The 27718-nt window shown below is 32.9% G+C and overlaps 3 protein-coding genes across 5 annotated transcripts in view; 1 reads left to right on the top strand and 2 right to left on the bottom strand.

The window, feature by feature from the left end:
- The window catches only part of LOC111062679 (copper-transporting ATPase 1-like), a 132929-nt gene extending 131335 nt beyond the window's left edge, over positions 1-1594 (bottom strand). The window contains exons 1-2 of the mRNA XM_039437262.1: positions 1439-1594; positions 431-634 (exon numbers count right to left, since the gene is read on the bottom strand). Of these exons, the coding sequence (XP_039293196.1) occupies positions 431-609 (179 nt within the window). The 5' untranslated portion in view covers positions 610-634; positions 1439-1594. The remainder of the gene's footprint in view (positions 1-430; positions 635-1438) is intronic.
- Positions 1-27718, bottom strand: part of LOC120353597 — an 89657-nt gene that overhangs the window by 57154 nt on the left and 4785 nt on the right. The window lies entirely within an intron of this gene.
- Positions 8167-26386, top strand: LOC111052790 (phenoloxidase 1). The gene is made up of 13 exons (XM_039438021.1): positions 8167-8291; positions 9089-9210; positions 10533-10716; positions 12141-12373; positions 13500-13702; positions 15191-15341; positions 15713-15814; positions 18039-18203; positions 19145-19273; positions 20387-20575; positions 21216-21351; positions 22522-22751; positions 23178-26386. Exons 2-13 carry the CDS (start codon positions 9100-9102, stop codon positions 23490-23492), a joined length of 2148 nt encoding a protein of 715 aa, XP_039293955.1. The 5' UTR covers positions 8167-8291; positions 9089-9099; the 3' UTR covers positions 23493-26386.

The following is a 27718-nucleotide window of genomic DNA, read 5'->3' as shown; positions in this document are numbered from 1 at the left end:
ACAATGGTGTTGCTATCCTTGTCTACCATTTAACAAAGCAGCCTTATTATTTTCTAGCTCCGCAACATTCCCAGATTGTTTTTAAGAATGTAAATAACAATTACGGTATAAACAAAATATTTTATCTCAATTATAAAAATTCATTATTATATCAATTGAAAAATATATTTTCTTGAGTCTTGACTAATAAAATATGATTGATCATTTTTAACAATAAAGAAAAGCTAATATTGAATCAAATACACCGGATTCATCTATTTTTTTAATAAGGCTGTGGCAAGGCAAAAGAAAATCGGAAACGCTTTTTTCCTATCATTCTCCACTGTTAGGCTATTATAACGTGAACCTCACTATAGGTCTATGCAACATTTTTGCCCAAGACAAGTCAAAAGAGTTGGGTCAAAAAATGGAAAAATCTAAAAGCACTTACATTTGAGGAGAAGCTGTATCCCCCGAAGCAGCATCATGTTTGGCTACTTTCACAGCACTGTCCGGTAACTCCTCCAATTTTGGTACCTCTTCACAACTCACGCTTGTGGACGGCTCATTTAAATTATTTTTATCGTCAGAGTCATTAATTTCAATTTTTACGTCCGATTTAACTGACATCTTCACGCATCAAATTTCATTCCCTCTAAAGAAAGAAACGTACATCAATTAATAATACAAATACATAATTATGTATTACATACTCCTAGAGTTAGGGTTAAATTTAATCAAAAATATAATATTTTCAACTTATTCCCCTATACAATCGATATGTGCTTATTAATTGCTATCTGTACTTATGTAGGCTACTTACATCAGGCCTCTGTTTCATAAAAACTTAAAAACGTCCTGTAATACAGGAACAGCTGATTTTATCGGCTATATTGAGCATGTAATTGGAATGGTGATAAGTTTTATGAAACAGGCCCCTGGTACCAAGTCTAATTCCTAACTTTATTTTATGGATATACTATTGTTTCTAATAGCATTCATTTATATATCGAAAAATTCCATAATTCGATACCTACATCAATTTATAGTACCTTAGAATTTATTAGCTGGTAACTATTATTGTAACGTTTTACTATTACAGCCTAATATGTTTTTATCAATTAAATTAATAGTTGGCCAGTTAGTAAGAAATTAGCGATGTTAATTATCAATGCAAACATTTTTAACTTGTAAAACTAACCTAAGCTACCAAAATATCATCAAAATGTAGCCTGCCGGATTGGTTAGAATTTTAGTATTTTAGATTATCTAGAATAAATTGAGGTTAAAATAGCAATAGGTAATTGATATTTTAAGCCAAGTGTTTGATTGAAAAAGTGTCACTAAAAATACATAACTGATATTTTGTGAAAGTTCAATGGCTACTCCAGATTAACTTATATTTTTTCTAGTATAAACCAATTTTATGTTTTTATTTTTAATTCAATAGTATACTCACATTAATAAGAATTTTACAATGAATGAAAACACAAACGAAATTAATGTTAATACATTATAGTGTTCATAAACACATTATTTTTCAAACTGTTTTTTCCAATACAGGGATTACAGCCTAACCTATTACTCACTTCATGTTTTAACTTGAAAAACTGAAAGCTATGAAAGCTGATAGTAAAGTTTGGCGTCATCCCGTTGAAAAAGGCATCTTGACCTCACAGAGCGCCGTAATAAGCATGCGCCCGTAACGTTTTCATTCGATCAGCTCTTTGCATGTACCCTTTTCTATGATGACGGTTACTGAGCACTGTGATTGTATATTTTAAATTCTACGTAAAATCAAATTACCATTTTAAAATAAAAAATCCAATTCATATTCATTTAACGATGTGAGTTGAATCTTGTCGGCACGCAATCAGTTGATCGATACTACCTTTTACCATAGGCGTGGACAGACCTAATTATGGGTGTACCAGTCAGTGCCTCAGTAGGCTAGTGTCTGGGAATTTTACCCTAAGTTAAGAGGGGAGTTGAATATTTATCATAATATATACAAAATCCACAGTCAACTTTAGGGAAATAATTTATTAAATGAATCTACAAAGAGTTGATTGAATTTTATCAAAATCTAAATGTGATTGATGAGTCACAAAATTATTGGTTTTACATCATCCTTCGTTTGTGAGACATCATCATCTTCAACCCATCTATGATTCTTCATTGATTACCAGAATATAATATAAATTATAGATGAGGCTGCTTTCTATAATATATTATAGATTATTTTATAATCTTGATTATGGAATCATTGAAAAATATAATTTCTTGCTTGATAAATCAAATCGAGAATGATCAATTAATATTAGAACAATAAACTGGTAACAGCTACCCTCCATAGAAGGCATTGACAAGACAGAGGATCGGCAACGTTGTTCTTCTATCTCTCTTCACTGTCATAATAATGTGCACCTCATAATAGATATTGTAATTAGGACTAGTGAAATGTAGAATCATAGTTTGACAATAAAGATGAATAAATAGTTTGAATTTACTAGAACATATTTTTTTGTGCTGGCTGCCTAGCATAGGCTACAGAAAGTTCGCATTTTTCTAACCAATGGACAAGGTGAGGATCTTTCTCAGGGTTGGGAACTGCCTAGCAAGCATCCCAGCTTGAGAAAGTGAGATTTCGTCAACTTACATATTCTAGTTTCCACGTGTAGGCCTAGGAAGAGTCAGGCCTGGAGAGAAAAATGCATTCTTTCCAGGCACTCCTCTTTTGACTTTCAAACTACTTGGATCGCATCTCATAGAGTCAGGGATTCGATTCACCAGCAGTTTAGTTTTTTTGGGAGTGTGGACCACTAGATCGACATCAAGAGGATGGACTTCAACATCGTCCTCATCTTGGGTGAGTCCCAAAATTATTAGTCTTCACCCATATGAGCAGGGACGATCAAGCTTTTAGCATAGCATCATGTTTATATTTTTTACTTTCCTTGCCCTATTACCATAGGTAAGGAAAGTATTGCTTTCCAAAAAAAATTAAGGTACCCCAATTTCTAAATTTCTATACGTTTCAAGGTCCCCTGAGTTCAAAAAAGTGGTTTTTGGGTATTGGTCTATATATATATATGTGTGTGTGTGGTGTGTGTGTGTGTGTGGTGTGTGTGTGTGTGTGTGTGTGTATGTGCATCTGTGTACACGATATCTCATCTCCCAATTAACGGAATGACTTGAAATTTGGAACTTAAGGTCCTTACACTATAAGGATCCGACAGGAACAATTTCGATCAAATGCAATTCAAAATGGCGGCTAAAATGGCGAAAATGTTGTCAAAAACAGGTTTTTTCGCGATTTTCTCGAAAACGGCTCCAACGATTTTGATCAAATTCATACCTAGAAAAGTCATTGATATGCTCTATCGAGTGCCACAAGTCCCATATCTGTAAAAATTTCAAGAGCACCGCCCCATCTATGCAAAGTTTGATTTTAGATTCTCAATTATCAGGCTTCCGATACAATTCAAACAAATTCAGCATGAATATCTCTACAATTTATGTTCAGTAACATATTCACCTAAAATTGAAAATAAGCTTGAAATGCGAGAAAATAAGATTATTTAATTGCAAACTGTTGATTCTATTAAATCATTCACTATGAAGAGATAGCAGACTTCGTGTGTCTGCAGCACTATTGTCCTATCACCAGCTGTCTCAGATCTTAGAATAGTAGATTTGATATGCGCGGGAACACTAGCGTCAGTTGATCAATTTTCATAACGGCAAGGAAAGTTGTGTGGGTGCGCCACAACAGATTTTTGTGTAGGTAATGTGTCTAAATTCTTATTTATTGCAGTAGGCTAGGCAGCCAGATTAGAGTCTTGTTTTGTGTAAAATAATTCTTAGAAAAATGTTTTCAATTATTATACGAATTTCGAGTGAACAGTAAATTGCTCTATTACAAAAACATGCCTACCCTTTTCAGAATTATTTGAAGTTGCTCTCCCCGATATTACAGTTATATTATCCAATAGTACTTCTTTTTTATTAAATAATGAAATAATTATTTAATGATCATTATATTAAATTTAATGATAAATCATCATGGAATAATATTATAATATTCTCATCAAATAGAATGACATGCTTCGTTTTAGTATGGTAGTACAACATTCGACATAAATGAATAATAGTGTACAGCCCCGCACACACAAACCGATTTTTGTTCATATGGTATTTTGCCGACCTTAAAAATAATTCTATGAGATTAAACATATGATATTTGTCAAGTTCCGTTCAATCTGACAGAATTCATAAGAACAGCAAAATATTATTTTATGAACAAAAATCGATGTGTGTGTGTACAGGGCTCGCTGCCAGCTCCAGTCACAGAGCTATAGTGTGATCAATGTTATAATGGCAGTAGATAAAGATAGAAAAATAGCGATGCCGATTCTCTGCATTGATTAATTATATTTCTACACTGACAAAAACATAATTGTCATCGTTGTAGACCTAGAAAAGGATAGTACCACCGGCTTTGTCAAATGATAGACAAGGATAGCAAAACCAAAAGTTGATCAAATACTGTCATTATAACGTGGACCTCACTATAGGTAACAATCATCACAAAGAAGTTACATTCAAAGAACTGACTGAATGGAACGGGGAATAACCGCTATTTGCTCATGCGCAATATGGTGCTGTCTGAGAGAATGCACAGTGAAGAAGTCTGGAGTAGGCCTATACCCGTTATTTAATTTGAAATAATATCCATATTATCTGGGAATAGAGCAACAACAAACTACAGTATACAAGTGAAAATAGAAATATTATGTTTTTTCAATGCTTATTATTGTGTTTGATGATTCAGGACATTTGAAAAAATATACAGTAAGCTCTCATCAGCATAATATTCTGTCTATAGTGAGGTCCACGTTATAATGGCACAGTTTGATTAGCAATGGTATTGCTATCCTTGTCTATCATTTAACAAAACGGATATCGCTATCTCTTTCTCGCTTTGCTCTGTTGTCAGATCGTCTTTTAACAATGTAGAATTGATAATTAATTGAAAAATATTACACCTGAATTATGTAAATTCATTATGAATGATATAATAATCTTCAAGAAACTTATTGGATTTTTTCTTTTATCAACCACATCTTCGTAGTTAGGTTTTGACCGATAGTTTTTCAGTTATTATTATTTTTTAAATCTAAATAGGCTATCTCGAAAACTAAGGTCGATATAAGAAATTTTACTAGACATTTTTTTTGCAAATCTGATGTGTAATCTATATGTCTTCGACTGTTACCGTACACGTTTCGTGGGAGACTCTATATAGTGAGGTCTACTGGTTATAATGGTAGTGAAGAAAGATGCAGCGTTGCAGATTCTCTGCCTTATTCTATATATAGAGGGTAGCTGATACCGGTACATCCAATGTACCTAGGATACATAGGTACATTGGGTACATCTAATGTAATAAAATCTGTTCATTCTTGTTTAAAATAATTTCAAAGTCAAGATTATGAATATATTCTAATCTCAAAGTGTTTCATTGTGCATTGGGTGATGAGTGGATTTTGAATAATTATTATCAATTTAAAACTCAGTTTTTGCAGGCGGGACACAGCAATGTCTCCCTACCACATAGGCCAAAGAAGTTATTGACTCTTTGAATGTTTATAATTTTCTCATTTGCCTATGAATGCATATGCATATATATATTTAGAATTATCAATTATATTCTATTCGTCAAGAGAATATATTTTTCAATGATCAAATAGAATAAATTTTCATATAAAATATTTTTTTATTAACTAGTGACCCCCTGGGTTGAAGAACTCGCTTAAGATTTGAGAACTGTTGTATTGTAATCTTTGAAACCAGTAACTTTTAATTATACAGAGTTGATGAAAATGATGGAAACAGCTGAATATTTATTTTACAAGAATAATTTTGACAGTAGGTTTCATTGAGGATCCTATTTTAAATGAAAAATCATTTTTCAAATATTACTTTGTCGCTTCAACATCTTCAACCCTCATATTATGAATCCAAATTAATCTTTTTAATAAGAAGGTGGTCATGTGATACATGAATCGATACAGAGTTCCAAGAGAAAATAAAAGGTGAAAATCGCACATTCATGGTATATTAAGAAACCAGCTGAAATCATGTGTCAGCGCGTGTGATAGCTCCCAAATAGCCTCAGCTGATGTTATGAATAAATGAATGAACGGAAAAACTGTAGTAGGCTAATATTGCATGAATGAATTTTTCAGCTGACTAAATGATAAATCGTACGGTAACTTTTTTTCTTATGCACTTTCAATGTTATTTTTATATCCTGAAAAAGGACGAAGGAGTGAGTCAATTTTGTTGTCCAACACACTTGACCTGTAAAAAGGTTCGAAGAAAACGTGTTCAAAATTTGGAGCTGATTGATCATTTTTTTAAAGTTACCGTATTTTAGAACATACAAACAGACGGACAACGACTTTGGCCTTCAGTAAGTCAAAAGTGAAAACTCGCTAACGCTCGTTCAATAACATTATTCAATACGTACGGTATCTAGGACCCATAATAAAAAAGCCTTCACATAGCCCAAGTCATTAATAAAATTGAATTGAAAAAATCACTTATTCAACAAATCAGGGTTTATGTGGAAGCAGTAAGTTACGTTCAGTTCAAACTCACAATATATGAAAGTCTGATACGTCCCATAATCGCATACGGATCTGAAGTATGGACAAACACGAAGAAAGATGCAGAAATTCTATGAGTGCTGAAAGAAAGATTGTCATTATGGGACCTGTGAGGAATGGTGAAGACGTAAGAACAATGAGATTGTTGGATGCTTGGGGAATGAGGACATTGTCAAATACATGAAGTCACAGAGACTCAGAGGTGGCTGGGGCATCTCGGAAGAATTATTAACTATTTAGTAATTTAATAAAATATTAATTTTCAACTGGGAACCAGTAAAAGTACGACTACATCGATTAACAGACAAGCCTACAACATACAGTAGGTCTACTCTGTGATCAATACCATAAAAATACTTTATTATTCACATAATTTGTTCTAATGCATTCAACAAGAAATAGCAAGATATCACTGGAGTTGAATGATTAATTTCTCAGTGCTAGTGAAGATTAGGTAAACTGTATATTTAATTACCCGTACCATATAGGAAATTATTACTAGTACCTACCCTTCAAGAAGCCCTATTAAAATATTATATACGGTACTATTACCACTTCACATGACCCATTACATTCATATATTTGTGTATGATCATACACCATATAATCGAATACATATATTTGATTGGTGAACTATTATGGTAATTTTCCTCATCTGTGAATATATTATGTTGGAACTCCTTACTAACCGAAACAGAACTGCGGGGTCAAATATTGTCTTCTCAACTTTTCCCTCTATAACCTTTCCTTGACTGGACTACAGGCTCAAATTAGATTTGGCTTAGACAAAAAACGTTTATCGTCACTTTTAGGGCACCTCTATAATTAATAACTACTCTTAATTCTTAGTTTTATATAGTGTGTACACTACGGTAAATGATAGAAGGTGTTTACGATATTACAGTTAGAATCGATTTTCATAAATTAAATCCACTTGAATTATTATTTTCTTTAGCATCTAATATCTTAGCAGCAGGCTATCATGTTTTAGAAATGCATGTTAAATGTATTCATGCGAACGTCTCTTACACGAATTGAATCATGGGTATTCATCATATCATTATAATTTAATTAAATCTTTTTTTAATAATAATAATTATTGTTTTTTTTAATACAGACAATATTATAATTTTTTGAAAATCATCAATTATTAAATCCACTCAAATTAGTATTTTCTTCACATGATAATTATTTTAGCAACATATATCTTAGCAGCAGGCTATCATGTTTTTAAGAAATCCTTTATATATTTATAGAAAATTTATTCATGCTAACATCTCTTACAAGAATTGAGTCGAACAAAATGTCATTTAAAAATGCACCGTTCAACTTGAATATAGAAAAAAATAATAGACCACAAGCGAGCCATAAACAATGGAAACTAATTTGATAAATTAAAAAATAAGTTGTCGATTGTAAATCGTATGGCAACGAATGAAAGCCACAATGAATAGAGTATTATCACATCTTATCAATGCATTTATTATTTTGATATTGGTTTGAATTTTCTAAAACTATTTAAGTAGACCAAGGAGCTTTGTTTTCAGTGGCAGTTGGAAAGTTGAGTGGTTACTAAAATTGTGTGACACGAGGCAATCCATACTGCAATATAAGGGGTTTCCAGCAAATAGTCGACAGGTCAGTATATTTTTTCCTTTTCGTGAAACCAGATTGCATTAAAATCAGTTACATTAAAGTCGACATAATATTCTCTATTCTATATTCTATTACAACAGGTTGCAATGTTGTTAATAGGTTAAAGGTTGTTAATATTACAACCTTGTTTCTGGATGAGAAGTATTTTTCTTACTTTGAATTAGAATTAATTTCTGAAAAAATATAAATATTTATTTTTTTGTATAAAACAATAATTATTACCAGGCACAATAGTTAATAACTTACTACCGTATTGACTTCAATAAATAATTATGGGGAAAACACGTAATAAGTAGGATTTACATGTAAAAGGTAAAGTTAGCTCCATTCAAACATTAGTGAGTTTGAATTTGTAATCAGTGGCGTCTATAATAATATAATATACTAAATCCATAAAAATATAATTCAGTACTTTGACACTGAAAAGTCTTTCTTCAATATAAAACACACAGTTTAAGAAAAACAACAACTGTTTTAATAATTATTTGAAAAGTTGAGAACCTGGTACAAAATTCTGAACTAGAATTGCCGGATTGGCAATTAAATATGAGATAGTATTATTGAGTTGTTGGAAATGTTCAATTCATTTCATAGAACTCATCTTTCCAATTTATTGTACAACTTTCAAACTGTATATTTTATTGCAAATGAATTTTAGTATAAGTGTCAATAATTGACAATTGATATGAATTGCATTCTGATAATATAGTTTATAAAATAGATTGATTTTAGATTATAGATTTTTAATTGATTGAGAATGAGTTCTATTTTGATTTCAGCAAAAATAAGTATGGCGGATACAACCAAAAAGTTGCTTGCCCTACTGGACAGGCCTAATGAGCCTCTGTTTCTACCGAAGGGAGACGACAACCTGACTTTCAACTTACCGGATGATTACTTGGTAAGCGAAATAGTTTGTAACAACTGATTTATTATTGATTGAACAAGACAAACAGCACTGGTTGGCCTAGTTGACAAACAACAAATGTATTGAAATATGAACTAATTTTGGAAAACTTGAATAATCCTTATCATTCCTTCTGGTCAAATTTGAATTGTTTCTTTTTGTCAAGTTTTTTGTTTTACAGATACCCTCTACGATAACCAATCATTGTATTGATAAATTTGTTGACGCATTCATGTAAAATTATTGTACGTTTAGAATAGATTGATATTGAATTTCAATTTCATTTGGGTATTAATTATTCTATAACAAATACTAATTATACCTTACTCACAAATTTATTTATGGACAATAGATATTCTAAATTAGGTATTGCAGTTTAATAAGCTTAAATATTGAATACGAGAACGATAGTTACCTTTTTATTGTAATTTGGATATGAAATTGGGACATGAAAAACCTCATCAACAATAATATTATATTATGCAATAAAGCCCGCTTATTTTGCATTAATTAATTATTAGTGGACATTTTTAAACTACAGTACTTTGTATAGATACTGGTTACCAACCAATCGATAGACATTCTTAATCAAAGTAGGCCTATGAATATTTTCTGAAACAATAGAAGAAAAGAGAATATTCTTATTCTAATGTGGATTAATACTTGGAGAAGACTAGCCTTATTCATTCTATACTTTATTGTATAAATAATACAAGTAAATATATTTTTTACCTAGTGGATATACATTTGGTACGGTATTGTATAGGAATTACAGAATGAATTTATTTTAAAATACGATTAGTCCAGGCAACGAATGCTCAAAAAAAGGTATAGAGGGAAAAGTTTGGAACACAATTTTTGACCCCGCAGCTCTTTTAAGGATAGTAAGGCGGTAAACATATCAAAAGTCCTTACTCCTACCCCCTGTGCTAAGGGAGTGGGGGTGATTTGAAAGTACCATATTTTGTTTTTTTGCACATATCTCTAACAATATGCGTCTTTCTGAAATTTTATTAGTATACAAAAATTAGCCTACAAGTTCTATCTGTAACATTTATCCATATCTCTTTTAGTTTTCTAGATATGAGCTCTCGAAAGTGTCACATTTTAATAAAAACCCTTCCAGCTCCGATTTTACTCGGAGTGTTAAACTGAGCCCTAGCTAATTATAATGAACTTAGCCCAAAATATAATGAACGTTACAAAGTTGAACAATAATGTTAAAAAAACTTGTTGTTCAACAGCATAGTCAGTATTTTCCATTATATTTGACAATGATATGAGAAAATTATCATTTAATACATGTTTGATTTCAGGAAAACCGTTATAAAAACATGAATGTGACTGATCGTTTTGGATCGAAGGGCAACACAGTAAATTTGAAGCCTCTCACCCTTCCCAATCTTGACCTTCCATTGCGCCTCAAAAAGACGGACTCGTTCTCTCTTTTCGTTCCACTCCACAGGGAAATGGCTGCTCGTCTCATCGAAGTCTTCTTGGGTAAGCTCTCCAAAAGTATAAGAACTGTAGGCTACTTATTTTGCTTTTTTAATTGAAATAATGTTGTAAGCTGTAATATGAATGAATATAAACTTAAAGGTATTTTTATAATAATTTTGTATGCAGTGATGTGAATGAATATATACCATATATGGCCTGACTCTTTAAAGTCTAATAATATAAGGTGTTTTTATAAGATTGGGGTTTCAGCTCTTTATAATAATTGTTTCTTCAAACTATACATGTTATGAATGATATGTCAAGGAAGAAAGCAACATGTAAAGTTTTGTTTGTTAGTACCTTTGCGGTTGTTCGTGAAATATTTCTGCTGAAACTGGATGAACATGAACTTCGTCACTGTACCTCAGAAAGTTTATCATTTTTGTATAACCAAATTCCTAAAAAAACCGTTTACTTCGCCGTGAATTTACCTGCTAGATACATTTTCCAATACATCTACTTTGCTAAGATTTGTTTTTTGTCAAGCATATGACTTCCATTTTCTCCTGACCTAACGCCATGCAATTTTTACCTTTGAGACTTCATCAAGGAACGTGTATACGTGCCTCCACTACAATCTGACCTCGCTGAATTAAAAAAAAACATTTGCTTCAATTACTAAAGACATACTTATCAACGTTATAAAAGAACTCGGCTATAAAGACTTGATGTTCTCCTTTCAGGTGGTAGTCACTTTAGGCCTACTGTTTTCCTGCCGAACGTTTAAAAGGTTCTTGAATCTGTTTGTGTTGCTTTTTCATTTGACCTGTAATTATATCTGTAAGTTTAATGCAACATATTATACAAATCGAAAACCCCGATATTAATTTATAAACACTCTGTATTATAGTTTTCTCTGATTGAAAATCGAAATTTAATCAGTTTTATAGAGGTACAGACAAGTGCATATCACAAATGCTAAAATTATTTATATTAGACTATATTTCAATATGAAATCACAAACTGTTGGTGCATTGTCATTTTTCAAAATATCCACTCGGGAGCTCTGTACCAATCTAATTGTGTTCTAGTACAGACTTAATTAGAAGAGAAGTTATTCATGTGAATTATAGATTATTCTATTGTTTATGCAGGAATGAGAGGCTTTGAAGACTCCTTATCCTTAGTGCATTATCATTTTCCAATGTGGTATCGTGTTTCGTGTCGTCGGTCCCGGCTGCCTAAAAAGCAGTCTTTAGGTCCTCAAATTGATCAGTTGCGACCTGAAAACTCTGACACCAGACCTGAGCCAGCCAGGTCACTCGACATTATCATTATCAATATACATCATTCTCCAAAATATTCACTCAGGATTTCTCTAGGTACAAATCTAATTTTGTTATATAGTAAAGGCCTATATGGGAGTTTCTTTATGTGAGTTATAGATTATTCTATTGGTGAAGGCTGATTAATTGTTTATGTAGGAATGAGAGGCATTGAGGACTTTATATCGTGTGCCGCGTTCTGTCGCCAAAACATGAACCCGTTGCTGTTCAACTACGCCTACTCAGTGGCCATTCTCAACCGAGATGACACCAAGAATGTGAACCTGCCTCCTCTCTACGAGTTCTTTCCCGATAAGTTCCTCTCGCACGGAGTGTTCAGCCGAGCAAGGCAAGAGGCCAACATCAATGCCGTTGTTCCTGGCATTGATTCTGTGAGTATATGGATTGCATTCATTGGTCCGTTTTTAATTGAACAAGTAAAATGGGAATACGCATTTTTTTAAATAAAATTGAAAATAAGGGAGACATTTTTGATTACGTGTTTTGCTCATGACATATTTGATTTCTCATAATATAAATTCTAGGGTAATTCGTTAAATAATAATTAATTTATACATATTCCAAGATTTTATTTATTTATTCAATTATACTTGAAACACAATTCATTAAAATGATTGGGGAAGGACAAACAGGTCCTTTACAGTGTTTTACTGTACTTGACTGTCTTCCTTCTCTTAGCCGAGTCCTCCATGCTTGTCTGTTCTCCCATTCACCATCTCTTAAATTCCTCATTACTATTTTTTACTAATTAATTGATAGTTTATACAGATTAAAAAAACTAAAAATTACTTGAACTGTATTATTTTTTAATGTTGAATAAATTTCTTGAGATATAATTTGATTGTATGGTATGAGATGTTGTAAGATCATTGAAAGAATAAGACGTTGATTTTGTCAATACCACTATATTTGCTCAAAAATTAATTCACATTACAGAACCAGGTTTCATGGTAACACCTACCACATCTTTAGCTGAACTAATGTTGTTTGTTAAAAACTGAATTTCCTGTTCCTTCAACAATAACAAACATTAAGTTCAGCTGAAGATGTGGTTATCTGGTTCTGTAATGTGAATTAATTTTTGAACAAATATAGTGGTATTGATAACATCAACGTTTTATTCTTTCAATTATTGAGATATGTCAAATATTTCATGACATAAACAATATCTTGGACAATGTATGTTCGAAATTTCATGAATTTATCTGCTACCAATTCATGGGAAATGGATCACCCCAATATTTCAACTTTAGACGCTTATATCTCAAAGATCAGAACATGCATAAAGAAAATTAAAAACGAGTTGATACTATAGCTAACGTACTTTGAACAAAATAGAAGTAGAAACTTTTCAAAATTTGTATGATAAACAGGATTCTCCTTAGAATTTGTTTTCCATACGATAACCAGACCTTAAGTCTATCAAGTAGTTTTTTTCAATTCGAATAGGATCCCCAATGAAACCTACTTTCCATAATTTTCAATTGACTATTGCAGCAACCGATAGAGATTCCACTGGATTACACAGCGTCCGACTTGGACGAGGAGCATCGTGTGGCCTACTTCCGGGAGGACGTCGGCATCAACCTGCATCATTGGCATTGGCACCTCGTGTACCCCTTCCTCGGGCCCCGGCGGGTCGTCGCCAAGGATCGGCGAGGCGAGCTCTTCTACTACATGCACCAACAGATCATGGCCAGGTGCGCCATTCATCGCAATTCCAATTTTAAGAATTACTTCGAGAATGGGGGAATTGTTAACAACGAAGGGGTATTCAATTGAAGTTTATAGAATTTATTGAGAATTGAAATCATAACTTCGAGAATGAGGGAATGGGTAACAATGGAGGGGGATTCAATTGACGTTTATAGAATTTAACATAGCGGGATGTGGGTGGGAGAGCGGTGAGAGGATTGCAACAAGAGTACGCGACTCCAGTTCCAGCGACAGAATGTCGGGAGCAAGCAGTTACAGTCAACTTAGCAAGATTGGCCATACTATATAGTCTCTGAATACACAGAGGAACATACTTTTCAACATTTGCGAAGTCAGATTATTAATATTTGACAATTATATTATTAAGGTTTAACAATTCCCCGGTCTATTGATTACGGAGAAGACCTAAAAAACTGAAACTGATAAGGAGCCAAAGCAAACAAAATATTGATGACAATTGGCGCGGTTACATTCGAATAATATTCTAAATTAAATGATTTGAATCGAACTTACTATAAATACTAAACACCAATGAAAGCTATATAAATATAACTAAACGGTCTTCTGCTATACTGAAAATATTGCCCGAAGAAATAAATAGCAAAGGAAATTCGTTATTATAAATTAGAAATCATCGTTGATGAAGGTTAAATATGCTACAGTATATTCACGGTATAAAGTCAGTGGAAAAGATAAGACTACAGTGTTGTCGATTCTCTGTTACCACTGCCTTCTATATTAGAAGCTGTGATTTGAGTTATCCTGGTATATCAGATTTCAACTCAATCTCAAATATAATTTATTCGTCAAGAAAATATATTTTCCATCCCATAGATGAAAATAATACAGCAGTATTGTGTTAGTTTATTATGTTTCTTCATAGTCAAAAAATGATTTGGCAACAGTACGGATAGAGTAGAGAAAGATAGAGCTATCTGTTTTGTCTAATGACAGACAAGGATAGCAAACCAATGTTATACAAGTGCTGACTTTATAAAGTTAGCGTAAAGTTACAGTACACAACTATTGTTGAAATATTAATATTAATAAATTAAAGGTGATGGTTTATTGTTCCATTCCGAGCTGCGATGTATAAACACACTTTTTTCAATGTATTTCACACAAATATTTATTCTAATTTATTAATAAGGTCACAGATATTTATTCTTATTTATTAATAAGGTCACAAATATTGTTGAACTCTGTTGCAAAATGGAAGAATCACAGACACTCCTAACACTGTTTTGTCATAGTAAATAAGATTTATCAATTCAGAAAATCTTTTCTGCAATACCACTTCTAATAGCCTACAATAATGAAAAATATTTAAGAGACCTATTAAAACAACATTGAAAAATAATTTAAGAACCTATCAATTTCCAATATTTTTTATTTTCTTTCTGCCATACTTGGATATTAATTGAAGTTCAATCTTACACTCCACAATCATATTATTATACATTAATTTCTAGATACAACTTCGAGCGCCTCTGTAACAAACTGCCCAGAACGAAGAAACTGATCGACTTGCGCCAACCGATTCCTGAGGCCTACTTCCCGAAACTGGACAGCCTCACATCAAGCCGCGCTTGGGCTGCCAGGCCTCCCAACATAACTCTTCAGGTAACAATCTTTATCCAAAAAAATTGAGTGTAAATTTCAAATTCCCATTCCAAAGGCAGGGGATTTTTTCTTGAAAAGTCCGGTACCGAAAAAGGCTTACTTTCACTAGTACGGTGAGCTATATATGTGGGACTATGCTGAATGTCTAGTGCTTAGAAACATACACTTGTGAGAAATAATAAATATTGTGATTATGATAAATTCTATATGTTTACCCTATAAATGGTACGTTTTATTATACATTAGTCAGTAGTGACAAGAATGGATCTACTACAACTTTATTACCGTAAGTCTTGCTTGAAGATTTCAGCTATGAATTATAGGACAAGTCAGTATAATAATAAGTATTCAATGATTAAAAACTTTTCCAGGACATTCACAGAGAATTTGAGCAACTGAATTTTGACATCCAAGATTTGGAACGTTGGAGGGACAGATTGTATGAGGCAGTCAGCACTGGCAGGATTGAAGATGTGAGTATTTTCACGAATTCTAATCGATGAAAATAAATTAATCTACTAAGGCCCGTATGCAGATACACGATTTAAACGGAGAAATGTCAGCTGTTCGTTTAAACCCCGTATGGAACACATTATGATAAATGCAACCATATCTATAAGTAAACGTGGTTTAGCGTTAAACGTAGATGATTCATAATAATATATATGGTCCAAATCTCCATCTAGTAGATAAACAAGATGATCGAATAGTCAATATCTATGTCAAAACAATGAAATACGTATTATAAGAAGAGATTACGAACTTTGCAGTTTTAATCTTTTATTCAAATGTGTTGTGGATTACCTTCATCAAAATGATATTGTTTTCAATAAAGTCGAGTAGTTCCAGTTATATTGTTGAGTTTTAATGAAGATTCAATATTAGTCCAGTCAATATAGACATAAAAAAGGGGGTGTGCTTGCAATTTATATTGTAATTCTGATTTTTTAATATATTATTTGGGTGCATAGGAGTAGTTCAGAACAAATTTCTTCATGCAAAATTTCCTTAAGCTAGATACAGAGTGGCCCAAAAACCTCATATTTTCGGATCATTTTTCAGTTTTGAGCTATTTCTGCCAAATATCGTAATCGGACAGAAAAATTTGCTCTCGCCTTTTTTCTAGATTATGAAATTCTGAATGAAATTAGATCATTCGGAACTCTCAATCTCCAATGAGTACTGAGTTATGATTTTTCAAAAATGAGTGAAATTTGAAGAAAAAAATCAATTTTGATGAATTTTAGTTTTTGATCAACAATATCTTCCGATTGTTACCATTTAGATGTATAATTCAAAATCCCTCTGGGCGTATTTTTGTGCTCTACAATCTGAGATCAGGTACAGCGCTCTATCTCATATAGATTTCTAGCTACACCTGACAACAATGCTCCTTGTATTGTGAAAAACACCTAATTTTCAGCTTCAACCATCATCACCAACTACATAGTCTTCATATTGGTATTTCGCACAATGACATAAGTTCATGAGATTATGTTCTATGAGAATCACCCGTTAGATGCACTTCATTTCAGTTTTTCCTAGTGGAGAGGCGCGTTAAAGGACACCTCAAGGATCAAAATTTCAAACACTTATAACTTCTGACACAATGCTCAGATTTCATCGTACTACACTTCATTCTTCTTGGCTCGTCAAGGCGGTCCAAAATCATGCACCATAAGTCAAATTCGGTCGAAAAGTGGAAAATTTATTGTTGAGTGTACTAAAGCCCATATTCCAATACACAAAAAATGACCATGAAGAAATTGGTTCTGGACTTCTTCTATGTTCCCAAATAATATATTGAAAAATCAGAACTACAATATAAATTGCATGCACAAATGTATATAGCGACTGGACTATATTAGAATGTTATGAAGATTCACATTTTGTTATTAGCACATAATTTATTTTCAATGTCTAGACTTCTGTTGAAGTTCAAAGTAAAATATTTCTTTAGCAAGAATAAAGGAAGGATTAACTGATATCAGATTTTATTGAGAACTGATTTAAATTTTCTATACTTTTTTATCTTCAGTTTACTGCTGATCACTTTCAATTTTATAATTCAAGTGTATAAAATCAATTGTATAATATTCAAGAAAGAGGAAAAGTTTTTCAACATACATATTAGGCTGGGCGCACACCAATTAGTCAAGACAAGACAGACACGTTTAGTCACAATACTTCACATTGTGGCTTATGAAGACATGTCTAATTGCAATGACTAATCGGTGTGTGTTGCTTCATAAGCAACTATGTGAAGTATTGTGTCTGATCATGTCTTGTATTGTCTCGACTAACTGGTGTGCGCCCAGCCTAAGAGTAGGCACACACCAGTTAGTCAAAACAAGACTAGTCACGATAAGATACAATACTTCACATAGTTGCTTATGAAGCAACACACACCGATTAGTCATTGCAATTAGACATGTCTTCATAAGCCACAATGTGAAGTATTGTGACTAAACGTGCCTGATCATGTCTTGTCCTGTCTTGACTAACTGGTATGTGCCCAGCCTAACAGTTGACAAATTTTAAAACTTTAGTTTACTGCTGATTGGTTTCAATTTAAATAATTATTGAAGTACTATACAGATGTGTCGAAAGAGTGACAGATACATTATTTTATTTAACAAAAATTGTTAATCTTTAGCTTATTGCTGGTTAATTTTTTATTTCAATATTATTGACTAGCAACAAGGAGGAAACGTTGTGTTGACTGAAGCAAAAGGCATCGATGATTTGGGCAATTTGATTGAAGCCAGTTCAATATCGTTGAACAGGAACTTGTATGGAGACATGCACAATCTGGGACATGTAGCCATAGGTCTTGTACACGATCCTGACTTCAAGTTTTTGGTGAGTAACGAACCATTCAATGAAGCAGTTGACCCATACTCGAACCTGCATTATTATCAAGTATTGTAGGGCGAGTATTTATCTCTTTTCTGTATAGGGCTACTTTTAATATAAATATAAAAAATAAAAATCTCAGTACCCTTTTGGTTGTGATAAAATATTTCAAAAAGGGTACTGAGATTTTTATTTTTTATTTTTATAGTGCGAGTATGTATCTCAGTATCTAGTGAATCATTACCGATTATTATCCTTCAGTGTAGTAGTGATAGGTATCCGTATTAAATGAAATATTAAGATGCCAGTTCGACATAATTTATTTGAGCAATCTCATAAATTGTGGAGCATCTCATGGCTCAAATAAATTTTGTGGAATTAACAACATCGCTTCTATTTCAACTGAATATGGAGAAATTCCACCATATCTTTGTTCATAGTCTAAATGAAATGAAATAACTGGAATGAATGTTACTCTTGTATAAAAATATTAAGGAACTGGTTTCGGTTGTTACACTATCAGTCTCTAGGTACTAAACTGAAAGCTTAAACACTGAAAAGTTTAATGCATATAAAACGTAATGCATATGGTAAAAGTTTAATGCATTATATAGGGTATATCAATCCCAATCACAGTATACAATTACAATCTATATGATTTAATTATGGAAGTCCAAAAAATATCTAAACAGGAGTTGAATTTGCAATAAATAAATTTCAAATTTATTGAAATGCCAAATTTTCGAATAGCTCTTGATAAGAATAATGTTTTATTGATGCTATTCCTATTTTTATTTTCTTCCTGAAAATCAGTTTCTCACAGAGAAAAACAAATAAACTTATGTTACTAATAAGCATAGAATATACGGTACTGCTAGTAATAGAGCGAACAGTGAATATTTAGTGGGAAGCGTTGAATGTAATAATGTGACGGCCTAACATTTCAGGAAACATTCAGTGTTATGGCTGATAATGCCACTGCAATGAGGGACCCAATATTCTACAGATGGCATGCCTTAGTTGATGACATTTTCCAAAAATACAAACAAACTCTGACACCATATTCAGCTCAACAGGTGAGGAAATACAATTTAATCCTAATTCAATGAAAATTGTGCAATCAAAAGTTTTTACTTTATCACTACCATATTTTTATCCCTTTATGATACACAAAGGTACTGAAAAAATGTAATTGTCTCAAAAAGCGAAGGATTCATGATGATTCATAAAGGTTTTATAATAACAAACATGAAAAGCCACCATCCAAGAGATTTTGGATATGGAATAAATTAAAACTATTCAATCAAGGAGATTGGTGAATGAGCTAATGTATGAACTAATCATGATACTCAGATCATAATATGGAGTTTCATACTAATAACAAACTTTTGTTGGTTATATTTCACTTTGTATCTACAAAACAGGTTAATTAACTTAACTTATTTTACGAATTTCAGAGAAATTTAGCTGACTATATAGTAGTTTATTATAGACTATGCCTTTCGTATCAAGCTTTTTTCAATGCCATACTTCCAATTACTATATCATACTTCGATTGTAACTACCATGATTTGCATAACCATATACGGTACGGTAGGCTAAATAATATTCTTTCACTATCAATATTTCATGAAACCCTCAAATATAATTTGTACATAAGACATTTGTTTACTATTTTGGATTTACTTTTTCCGTATTCCGCAATTTTATAGGAATCCTATTATTGTCCAGTTGAAAATTGCATTCATTTATACAATAATTACATTAGCAAAATGATAGGAAGAGGAAAAATAATGTAGCCTTGTGCTATTCCTCTTCCAAATTTAGATAACACATAGTCTAAAATAGGACTATTTCAGAGGACTATTATTTTTCAATTTATAAATTTCAACTACCTTTATATAAATGAAATTATTATTAATTTCATCACTCAATATTAGACACTTTTCATGTACTTCATGTACGTACGTACGTAGGTAAGTTACTTCGGTGTGTTAGACGTACCTCTGACTATCACTATCACAATATTTCATACGAACTATACTATTTTTGCAGCTTGATTTCAACAGAATAAGGGTGGCAAGTATCGAGGTGAACAGCCAGAACTCTCCGCGCAGTACTTTGGTATTTTTAGACTATCACCATCACAATCTACAATATATTTCATACGACTTGTATAATTTTTGCAGCTGGATTTCAACGGAATAAGGGTGGCAAGTATCGAGGTGAACAGTCAGAACTCTCCGCGCAACCAATTCTCCACCTACTGGCAGCAGAGTGACATCAACCTGACGCGAGGCATGGACTTCGCGCCCCGCGGCAATGTGTTCGCTCGCGTTCAACATCTCCAGCATCAGCCATTCGAATACAAGATCCAAGTAAGTCTCCACAAATATAATTTCAAAGAACCCCAAAATCAAGAATATAGGAGTTAAATAAGCTTTCTGGTTAGGGATGAACTTAGATTCACTTCAAACTGGGAGCAAAAATGAAAATAGGGAATAATTGAAATTTATTAATTGTGAAGGACTTATTATCATGCCTCAAAATATATTGAAAAACAAGAAAGGTAACATTTCTTGAATTGGATGGACTCAATGTCAAAACTGACGGTCTAATCAAAACAATGAAATTTATAAGACGACAGTGAATAGTAGTGGAAACCACATTAAAATCTGTTCGAAATTGACAATAAAAATGGTTGATTGGTTACTAGTTTGGTTGTAATCAGTTCACGAGTTCTATCTTCTAGTTCATCAAATAAATCAATTGGACAAATTTTAAAACCGAACTTACTGCCATTTTTTCTAACATTACTATAGCTCTAAAAATTTGAAAATGCAATTCCATTTATACCACTAAAAGTGACAATGGAGTACGCTGCGGTTAATTATATCTGAAGCGGGATTCTCCAAAAAAAATCAATTCTGAGAAAACTTGAAAATTATTCAATTGAGATGAATAAATTGCACTTGCAGTATTATTAGGAGGGAAATTTTACAATAACTATTTCAACAGGTAATGAATAACGGGCAACCAAGACAAGGAACTGTAAGGATTTTCCTGTCACCCAAATTTGATGAACGCGGCATTCCATTCGTATTCAACGACCAACGCAAGATGATGATTGAGTTGGATAGATTCGAGCACAACTGTGAGTATCAACCAACCGATCTTCCATTATGCATCCAAGTTAATACATCACCAACAATAATAGAATTGAAATTAATAGAGTAACGGTACCTAGCTCATCCACTACGGAATTGATGAAGAAATAGTTGAGATCGAAATTCCTTCAACAGATTATTAACATTGTTCAATTAACAGAAGTCTGTAGGACGATGTTTGTTTCACAAATCTGCAAGAACTTAGAAAGGTATTCCACTCAAGTGGCAGTGGCAGCCATTCCAAGAGAAATTATACGATAAACTTTGGAGGGAAAGGCTACTTCAAAATGTGTCAAGAATAGCGGGCGTCACTTAACAGATACAGTTTTAAAAACTGAATAGTGTAAAATTGAATGGTATTAGGTGTTTAAGAATAAAGAATAGAATTCTTTGTTCTAGATCTAGAAAAGTTCAAGAGTTCATAATTTAAGAGTAAAGGTATTCAAATGTAATCAAGAAAAAAGTATGTTTCACTAGTATTTCTTATTTCTGTGACTAACTTTCAAAATTGGGGAAGTTTTGATGACGAACCTGTAGGCTATATTAGAATAAACCAATATGTTTAGGCCTACTCAATTACAAATAATTACTAGAATACTTTTTAGATATCATTTTAAACAAAAAGAGTGGACTAGAAATGTTTTAATCAATTGTTTAAGTCGCCCTATTAATAAAAACTAAATGAAAATCAGTACGTTTACCTTTTTGACATTATTATGTAGAATCTGTTATCTATTAACTGTTTTGTATCTAATATTTCCAAATTGGTGTAGAAAATGTTTCTTTTCCGTTATTTTATGCAATGTTTTCAGCACAAATTTGATAATTTTTCTCTTGTCTGTTAAGTAATTTACCAATTTTCATTAAGGACAATGTTTTGTTCCTATCATCAAATCTACGATAAATGTTCCTCTCCTGTAATGTTTTGCATTGAAATAAATCTGATCGCATCAATTCTGCGATAATATTTCTCGCCAGTATTGTTTTGCATTGGAGAAAATCTGTTTAGCATCAAATCTGGGATAAATATTTCTCTTCAGCAATGTTTTGCATTGAATAAAATCTGTTTTGCATCAAATCTGCGATAAATATTTCACTCCAGTAATATTTAGCATTGAATAAGATCAAGATGTAAGTAATTTGATTTGAATTTGCAGTCCAATCGAAGAGCAACACAATTACTAGACGATCCCGGCAGTCGCGTCTAGTGATTCCGTTCGAGAGAGTGTTCCGCGACTTGAACGACACGTCGGCGACACCAGGTGGCCTTGACGCGTTCAACTTCTGCGGTTGCGGCTGGCCCGAGCACATGATGATTCCCAAAGGCAACGCCGAAGGCATGCCTGCCACACTTTTCGTCATCATCACCAATTTCCAGGACGACAGGGTGAGCAAATATACTAACTGTGCAGCAATATTTTTTCAAGTGTTTTAGCTAACTTCTCCCCCACTCATGAATTAGTAAATTGATATGTTTAGCTTAAAGCAGCTGGAATTTGAGCTGTGATGATGCATAAGCTTTTGCCTTGCACACATATGAACTATATAATCTAGTTGCCTAGTACAATTTTACTTTCAATTAGTTTTGGGTGGCTCGTTGGAGTAGGTGATAACACGCAGGTCTAATAATAGGAGAACCCGAGTTAGAATCTTGACCGTGGCAAATGTTTCAACTTGTAGATTAGATAAATAAGTGTCCATGCATTTTGATTTCATATTGCAGTAGCCTACAATATATTGACAGCTGTGTCGAAACTTGTATCACAGGTAAATATTTTTTGGACTTTATATAAGTTTATGGTGATTTGAACAGGTGAACCAAGACAACCCAAGAGGCTCAGCCAACGCATGCGAACCAGCCATGGTGTTCTGCGGAGTGAAGGACCAGAGGTACCCGGACGCCAAGCCCATGGGATACCCGTTCGACCGTCTCGGCCGAAGTGGAGTCGACACCCTCAGGGACTTCCTAACGCCCAACATGTTCACTCAGGATGTCACCATCAAGTTCACCAACATAGTCGCTCCACCGGGAGCTTCCACCAGGGGTGCCTCTGGGGGGGCAGCTCAGCCGCCGAACAAAGCACAGCAGAACAAGGGACAGCAGAACAAGGGACGACCACGAAATTAGCAACTACAAGAGAATGGGAACTAGGAATAACAAAAAAAAGAACAACAGTAACAGACCATGGACGACCACGGAACTAGCAATTACAAGAGAATGGTGATTGAGAAATAGGAATAACGAAAAATAGAAAAAACAATAGAATAAAGTATTAAGGTATCAGGTATTACAAGGAATAGAAAAGACGAGGGCATGTTAGCAACCGAACTAGGGACAACTGGACAAGGACGACAGAACCGAATTAAGAATAATTACAGGATGATGATGGCAGAACGGGAACGAAAAATAGAAAAGACAACAGAATAGAGTATAGGGTACTTAGCAGTAGGGTACTTAGCACTAGTTAATTACTTTATTAACTAGGCAGTAGGCATTATGAGAAATGGGAAACACGACAGAAAAGGAAGTAATTATTGTTACAGTAGCATCTACCCACTTTGTGAAGAGAAGGTTGACATTGATATGTCAGATTTTTAATGTAGGTACTCATTTATTTCATTTTTGTATGATTCAGTGGTATTTTTAATGTGAGTAACTTTGAAACGGTATTTGATATCGATGTGCGGTTTTCGCGATTCATTTTTCTTGTAATTCTGTATCAATATCATGTATCATAGAACCACATTCCCATTTAAAAAAAAATTGGATTCAAAATTACTTTTCCAAGATGGCAGACCAAAATTTTGATGCGACCGGAAAGTAGTATACTTATTCAAATAGCAAAAATCAGACCTAGCATCAAATTTACCTTGTAAAAAAATATTTAGCTGTTTCCATAATTTTTACCAACTCTGCATGGTTGTCAAAGTTTGAACATTTTTCAACTATTCGTTTCTGAATACACTGAGAAACAAATGAATCGAATGATAGAATTTCTTTCATTACAATTATCTGTCTCCAGTCTATATTTTTCACCAAATTTCAACTAATTTTCATTAGTTATACCGTAAGGTACTTAAAAAATCAGGGTGAACGTAAAAACCGTCAATATTAGTCGTATTTAGGAGAGATTTCTCAATACGTTCATATCACGCGTCTAGAGCTCCAACCATAATAACCATTTTATTTATCAATTTGATAAATTTATGAAATCAGTTAAATTTTTGTAGTTGTTATCCGCCATGAAATTAGAAATTAGATCCACCGTTATGAAATCACGAAGAGTTGCCAACAATGTCTTGCCATTGCTTAAGCTGCTGCATCAAAGTTATCTTTGAAAAAGTTGTCCATACTGAAACTCATATTGGAGCTCAATTCCATTTTAAAGCTGTTTGGGCGTTTGTAGAGGAATAATTAATAGAAAAATTGAAAGTTTGGAAATGCAGCAGAGCAGAAGTTAGGAGTTACAAAAAAATGGAAGATAGCAGAACAGGAACTAAAAACCGCCGAATTACAGCCGAAATTTCACACCGCTATAGCATAGATACGTTTTTTGAAAGACCTAGCCGACGTATCTCCCAATTTCAATCAATCTATCAGCTCAACGTGGTCAGTTTGAAATGGACTGATTGATTAACATTGACGGCTGTGTCTTTCAAAAGACGTATTTCAAGCTTCGCTACGGCGGTGTGAAATGACCTCCAAGTTGATAGAGCAAAGCACAGGAATGTTTAAGGGCTGTGCAAAAGGCTGAAAAAATTGTTCTACAAATGATATTTTTCAAAGTTTTTTGATTTGTATACTATAAAGCTATCAAAATAAAAAAGTTTTCTCAGGAAAACATTTTTTTCCGATCATTACTATTTTTGAGATATGAGCGCCTAAAGTTCAAATTTTCGGGACAGATTATTTCAAATTCGGTGAGAGATAAATCCATGAAATTTTTAGAATAACGTCTTCATTGTATTTTTGATTGAATAAAACAAAAATATTCTAAGAATATAAATTTTTGAGAAAGTTATTCAATTTACCACAAATACTCAACTAAAAGTTATTTTTGGTCATTTTTAGTAAATTGAATAAAAACTTGATATTTTTAGGAAATTTTTGTTCCATTAAATCAACAATACCATTAAGAATTCATGCTTAGAATTTCATGAATTTATCTCTTACCGAAATTGAAGTGATCTGTCCCAAAATTTAAACTTTCGTATCTCAAGGAGAAGTAATGATCGGAAAAAATATCCTGAGAAAACTATTTCATTTTGATAGCTTGATAGTATACAAATCGAAAAACTTCGAAAAATATCATCAGTAGAAAGTTTTTTTTAGCATTTGAACAGCCTCAACTTGGAATAATGAAAAAATCGTGAATATGCATAATGGGAACTAAAAATAACAAAAAATTGAAAGATAGCAGAAAGGCAGAATTTTAAGAAAATAGATAGAATTAGAGCGTGAACACATTAGATACAGCAAAACAGACCAAGGAACTCACTGAAAAACTTGAAATTAGAAAAAAATGAAAAACTATACAAAAAAGACTGAAGAACTAAGAGCTAAGCTCTAACCCATTAGAGCTTACAAAAAACTGAAGAGTCAATAGAACAAAGGACAACTGAATCAACAGAGAAATAAGAATTAGGATGAATTGAAAAGATAATAGACCTAGGAGCTAGGAATTTAAAAAAAAACGACAAGAATTAAGGACTTTGCGTTTGAAAATATTCAATCAATGAGATTATTGCAGCGGGATGTTCCTCTCTTAAATTCTGGGAGAAGAACTGATGAATCTGAGAATGACAAGGTGTGAAATTGGATTAGAATAGAAAATATTAGAAATGGAATATAGGATTCAAAACTAGACGGGAGAAAAGCGCCTACCTCGGAAATAGAAAAGCGCAGAGCGACGTTTAAATTATCAGAATCTATCTTCTAAATCATCAATAATAAGTTATTCATCTTCAGATTTATGTACCATTATTCTGACGAAAATAAAAATATACAAGCATAATGAAAAATGAAAATTTATTTTTTCTTACCCAATACCCATGAACCGGATCGTATTTTATTTCTCATATAAAATTATTACTTTATTAAATACTACCAGGTAACCCGTGTTCTGCAAGTTAATTAAAAACTTGACAAACTGAAAACTAGACCTTCTGAAATCCTAAAGAATTTAAAATAAGCCTATAACCATTCTCGGTTAATTAAGAATCTATATACAAAATTCCAATTTAATCAGTGGAGTAGCGTCATTCGTGAATTTCCTACCCGTACGTGTATAAGTCAATTCTTTCCTAAAAAGGTATATAAATATTAAATAAAAAAAAAATTAAATTATAGATTTAGATTAATAAAAATAAGAATTCCAATCAAAGAGCTTCGACTTTTATACTAGTAGTCCTTGAACAGTAGACCTTGCGCAGTTATAAACCACAGCCTCCTCTAATACTGTCAGAGTAAATTCTGTCCTGTCCTGTCGTGACAGCTAGATATTGGTGTGTGAACGACTAATGGCTGTTTTGGTTGGTGTATCGACAATGCTAATCATTTGTTGTAAACAACTACTATCATCAAAAGCTTACCGAGTTGAAATCAGAGAGAATTCGGGAGAAAATACTATGCTACTTTTGAGTTATCAAATTATTGCATACCTCATTGCATGCAATTAATAATCCACATAATTCTATAATCTCATTTTTACGGTAATATTGGCATATGAAGGAGGTTTCTTTTCCTTTTATATTACCCTTAAAATGCATAATTTCCAAAAACCTTATCTATACGTCGACGCTCAACTTAAAAAGGAACATACCTGTTAAATTTCATGAAAATCTATTGCCGCGTTTCATCGTAAATGCAGAACTAAAATATAAACATATGAACATAAATACATGAGAAAAATGCAAACCCGTAGACTTGAATCTTAGACCTCACTCCGCTCGGTCAATTAATTTTAAGACTGAATAATTACAGCCTATGAATACTGAACTACAGTTAACTACTGTTAGTTCTAGAACAATATATTATCATAGTTTGTGAAACATGAATTGGTTGGAATAAATTATAAAATTTCATTAAAATTCTTCAATAATCGATTTTTGAAATGATTCTGAGCAAACAGATTACTGGAAGTTATTGGTGCTAGCCAAAAAGCGATCACCCACCCAAAGCTAGTACTGGGCGCTGATTACTATACCGATTTATGATAACATTTCTGAAATGCAAGTGATTGTATTCAAATACAACTGCTAAGCCAACCACTTCCCTCAATTGAGTAAATGTTTAATTATTAAGTAGAAATTCGAAATAGAAACCAAATTTATTGAATGAGTGAACACTTATCG

Source organism: Nilaparvata lugens, chromosome 11, assembly GCF_014356525.2.
Source record: "Nilaparvata lugens isolate BPH chromosome 11, ASM1435652v1, whole genome shotgun sequence".
Lineage (NCBI taxonomy): Eukaryota > Metazoa > Arthropoda > Insecta > Hemiptera > Delphacidae > Nilaparvata > Nilaparvata lugens.
This window is presented reverse-complemented; position numbering and strand designations above follow the sequence as displayed.

Excerpts from the sequence above, each read along its gene's own strand:
- LOC111052790 (XM_039438021.1), top strand. The coding sequence starts at position 9,100 with ATGGCGGATACAACCAAAAAGTTGCTTGCCCTACTGGACAGGCCTAAT. Across the intron at positions 9,211-10,532 it reads ACTTACCGGATGATTACTTG|GAAAACCGTTATAAAAACAT; the intron begins GTAAGCGAAATA and ends GTTTGATTTCAG. Across the intron at positions 15,815-18,038 it reads GCACTGGCAGGATTGAAGAT|CAACAAGGAGGAAACGTTGT; the intron begins GTGAGTATTTTC and ends ATTATTGACTAG.